Source organism: Microchirus variegatus (genome assembly GCF_963457635.1).
Source record: "Microchirus variegatus genome assembly, chromosome: 1".
Taxonomy (NCBI): domain Eukaryota; kingdom Metazoa; phylum Chordata; class Actinopteri; order Pleuronectiformes; family Soleidae; genus Microchirus; species Microchirus variegatus.
In genome coordinates this window covers 35,756,817-35,761,088 of record NC_139802.1, presented here as the reverse complement: position 1 = coordinate 35,761,088, position 4,272 = coordinate 35,756,817, and the positions used below count along the sequence as shown (strand labels likewise).

The window sequence follows — 4,272 nt, the reverse complement described above, 5'->3', positions numbered from 1 at the left end:
TAGCTGGACTGTATAAATGTTCATTATTTTACTGTTAAAATGCTGCATGATGTTTTTGTGTTGCTTGCATTTACCATTTTAAAAAAGAAAACACACTCGTGGAGAATAATGGTTGAACACAGGTGTGGGTGGAACTATTAATGATCGACGATCTTCTTGTATTGGCAAAAAAAAAAAAAAAAAAAGGTGGGGACACATTTCTGAGTTACACCGGAAGTGTCTCTCGGATGTAATTTGAGGGAGAACCCGCTCCTCTTCCGCCCTCTTTTCCCTCAGCCACCGGGCGAAAATGGTGAGCTGCAATGCCGTTACACAGAAATCTGCAAACATCTTGTTCAAAATGTCGTTTATCTTACACACTACGATGGTTGTTCGTTGTCGGATAAACACTAGTATCGTTCGGCACAAGTATTTTTTTAGATGATGCTTCATTTTGACAAGAAAACTATGTTACTGTCGCTTCCGTTCGTCATGTATTTGCTACCGTTAGCATTGAGTTTAGTGTTCACATTCGGGTTAACTCACCTGAGAGACAATCGGTTATCGTTAATTTCACCCAGCAGGATTACGGTTGAGCATTTAGTTGACCGAGCATGGGTTATTCGCGTTGTTTTTGTAAACGTAGAAGTTGTTTGAGAAGTGGCTAATTAGCTTGTCTGTATCGGTTAGCATTATTTGCTAGTTTGTTAGTGTGATGTCTGTAGGTGATCGTGTACATTGACTCTAGTCGTGTAAATCCCTACAATATATTCATATCCGTATATGTAATTGTTTAAATGCTGTGATTACCAGCTTAAAACGTATAATATATATTAAAACACGCTATGCTTGTATGAATGGACATTAAGTTTGAGCTGATCAGTAAAAAGGGGGTATTTATGATAGAAATGAGAAGGTTCTCTGAGATGATCCATTCTACAGTGATCACGGATAACATCAGACTTTAGCATTTGACTGCATTTCACTATTAAAGCTGGACAAGTAGCCTGCACTATGGGGTACATGTGAATGTAAGTAATTTATAGAAACAGTCAACGTAACGACCATCAAAACATCATCATGTAGTAGTGTTATTTGAAAGAACAAGTCTTGTCAATGATGACTTTAAACACAAATGTCTGAACAAATGATTTACTATGATTCATTTTTTCTAAACTGAGACAAGACTATCAAACTGATGAATTTATGCTCTGGTTTTTGAGAATTGTTCCTGAGCTGTGGTTGTCTTAATCTTTCAGACCAAGGGGACATCATCTTTTGGTAAGCGCAGGAACAAGACGCACACCTTGTGTCGTCGCTGCGGTTCCAAGGCTTATCACCTGCAGAAGTCCAGCTGTGGCAAGTGTGGCTACCCTCAGAAGCGCAAGAGAAAGTGTAAGTCACTCATGTTTTGAATTAAGACCTGTTTAACTATAAAGAGGACCCAATTGTGCTAGAAATATAATCATTTAAAATGTATTTTTGCTGAATATTAAATTACTTTTAGAAATCATGTCATCTTTTACGTCACAGTTTGCGGCATTAAAAGCTACAATTCAGTCAATTATTCAACAATATGGCATTTCTCAAATTATTTTGAGACAATTTAACAAATTATTTTTGGACATTATCCAGCTCTATCTTCTGTTCTTGGCTGGACTGCTGTGATGAATACTGATGTTTGTTGACAGATAACTGGAGCGCCAAGGCTAAGAGGAGGAACACCACCGGAACTGGCCGTCTGAGGCACCTGAAGGTCGTCTATCGCAGATTCAGGTATGATCTTTGCTGATATGTGAAACACAAGAATGTCCAGTAAATGGTCTGTGGCAACATGGCCTGTGCTCACTGTGAACGCTCCTTTAGTCCAGTTTATCTCAATTATTTTGTAAGGGACACAAGGTCATTGGCTTAACAGGCAGGTCAAGGAGATTGTTTCATTTTCAAAAAAAGATCCATGAGTTTGTTTTTAATAAATCTGGACCCACAATAGGAATCTGTTGTGCTGCAGTTCAGGTTCTAGACTCTCTGGACTAAACATAAAATAAAAGATGTGAGTGAAATTGTTGGTTTTCAAGTATAATTGGGGATTTTGTTACCAATCTGTCTGTGTTCCTGTTGAAGAGTACTTCTCTAACATGAATAACAGTCAATGCTGCTTACCAATGATGGTGAAAAAAATGTCTGAACAAATGAATATAAATGATATCAATATTTTCTCTGAGGTAAGCTTCCTGACACAGGATTGGTGACATTGAACCCCACACACAGGAGTCTCGATTGTTCTCTATTCAACTCATTTTATTTATTATTCTAGTGGTGATTATTAGAGCCCAAACACAGAAGTGCCAGGGCTGAAATGGCACCTGGCACAAAGTGCAAGGACCCTTTTGTTTTTCTTCAGATTATTATTCTGTGGCTTGGGTCTTAATGAGGGGTTGGCTTGCATAAAAGCTCTGGAAACTTCCCATTTTATGTCTATCGGTTTGATTTAACAAGGCTTTAGTGACGTTCGAGTAAGTTACAAAACTGTCTGGCACATAGAGGAGTGAACACATTTCCCCAAACGATATACTCTCAAAAATATAATTTCACAGTTTTACATCCAAGTTAAGGTTTGCTCCTCTTCCCATTTCCTGTCTGTCATGCCAGTGAACATCAGGAAGGCCTTGAAGAGTTGGTATTTGACATCAGGATTAGGAAAAAGAAAGGAAGCACTAGTGTAACATTATGGATGCCAAGTGTCTATAAATGTCAAAGATGAGATTTATGTTGCTGTAATGTCTCAGGCTTTTGTCACCCAAGACCTGGACAGCAACTGAAGTAGTGTTTTGAAAGTTCCCTTTTCCAGCTAGAAGTTGCCTCATCAAAGTGTATACCTTAATTATGCTTGTTGGCAACATACTGTAGTTTTTACCATTGTCTTCAGGCCTTTGTCGAAAGTGAATGTGTTTATATAAGCAATCAAAATTGTGACTTGACGTGTTTCAGTCAAACATTCCCTCCGTAGTGCCACAGCAGAGACACTTGCGACACAAGCAGTTGTTTAAACATGTTCAGCCAGACATGTAATTATTGGAATAATGATTCCTTGTTCTCTACCTGTGCCAGTTCCCATCAACCTAATATTGGTGATAAGCTCAGGTGGCGACTTGGTCGCTGCTCTTAACCTGCTGTGACAAATCAGTCTGTAAAATAAATAAAGAGACTTGAGAGATGTCTCCCTTGGATAATATCTTAACCAAAATGCCAACTATAACTATCCTGTTTAAACAAAACGACGAGTAGTGCAGTCGATGCCAGGATATCACAGACTGGCTGTTTATCAATCTGTCCAAACATCAGACCTGAGCAGCTGCAGTAACCTTAGTGGTTTAGTTATTCAACAGCAAACCTTAGTAATCAAGGTTTGTAAGCAACAACAAATACCGTGACTTTGATTTTTATTAGAATGTATCACTGAGTCAGACAAGTAATTGTCTACATCAATCTAATGCTTTTTCTCTCGTTTTTTTTCTCAGGAATGGTTTCAGGGAAGGCACCACCCCCAAACCCAGACGTGCCGCAGTGGCCGCCTCCAGCTCCTCCTAAAAGACACATTTTTGGTTAAATAAATGTGATGTTCAACAACAGCATTTGTCTTTTCTCTTTGTACTTTATCTGGCCATAGGGGTCGAACACAGAGGTCATGATTGGTGTCATCGACAGATTGAAATATAGATTCACGTTTGTTTATTTGTGGGTCAATCTAAATGACTATTAAAAATTATAATGTAAAATAAAAGTTGCTTTCAGAAACATGAGCCTTTGTGCTGATCTTGGTTTCTCTAGTTAATCACATGAAGTCCACATTGAAAGACAAACTATAGTTGCCAAAAGGTAAACTTGTGCTTGCCCCATTTTTGTTATGCATACAGTTACATTTTTGTAAAATGTTTTGTGATCTTGAATCTAAGATGTTGAGTTCACACAAACATTGGATCTGTGAAAGTTGCATATATAACATTCCAGTTAGTTGAATTTCAAGTAATTTGAAGCAGAGTGTAAAGTGTATACGCATCTCATCAATATCTGACCTAAGACAATGTACTTCTTTTTACTCGCATGATCAATAAAAAGTTGCTTTTTTTATCTCCTATAATTGGAAATGGCAGAGTAGATTCACTGCAGTAAGTCCTTTTTCACTCTTTTTCCACTTCCACACTTGAAGTTAAAAGTGTGGAGGTGAGGGATATTTAGCTGCAACTAAACCAAATTATTAAAGAATTTCAAATGCTTTGAAAACATTTTCAT

At 37.9% G+C, this 4,272-nt stretch overlaps 1 protein-coding gene across 1 annotated transcript; it reads left to right on the top strand.

Moving 5' to 3' along the window:
* Positions 1 to 212: 212 nt before the first annotated feature.
* rpl37 (ribosomal protein L37) lies at positions 213 to 3,611 on the top strand. Its single transcript, XM_083890475.1, has 4 exons — positions 213 to 292; positions 1,239 to 1,374; positions 1,671 to 1,755; positions 3,501 to 3,611. The coding sequence occupies exons 1-4, from the start codon at positions 290 to 292 to the stop codon at positions 3,568 to 3,570; spliced, it is 294 nt and encodes a 97-aa protein (XP_083746601.1). The 5' UTR covers positions 213 to 289; the 3' UTR covers positions 3,571 to 3,611.
* The last annotated feature ends 661 nt before the right edge of the window (positions 3,612 to 4,272 follow it).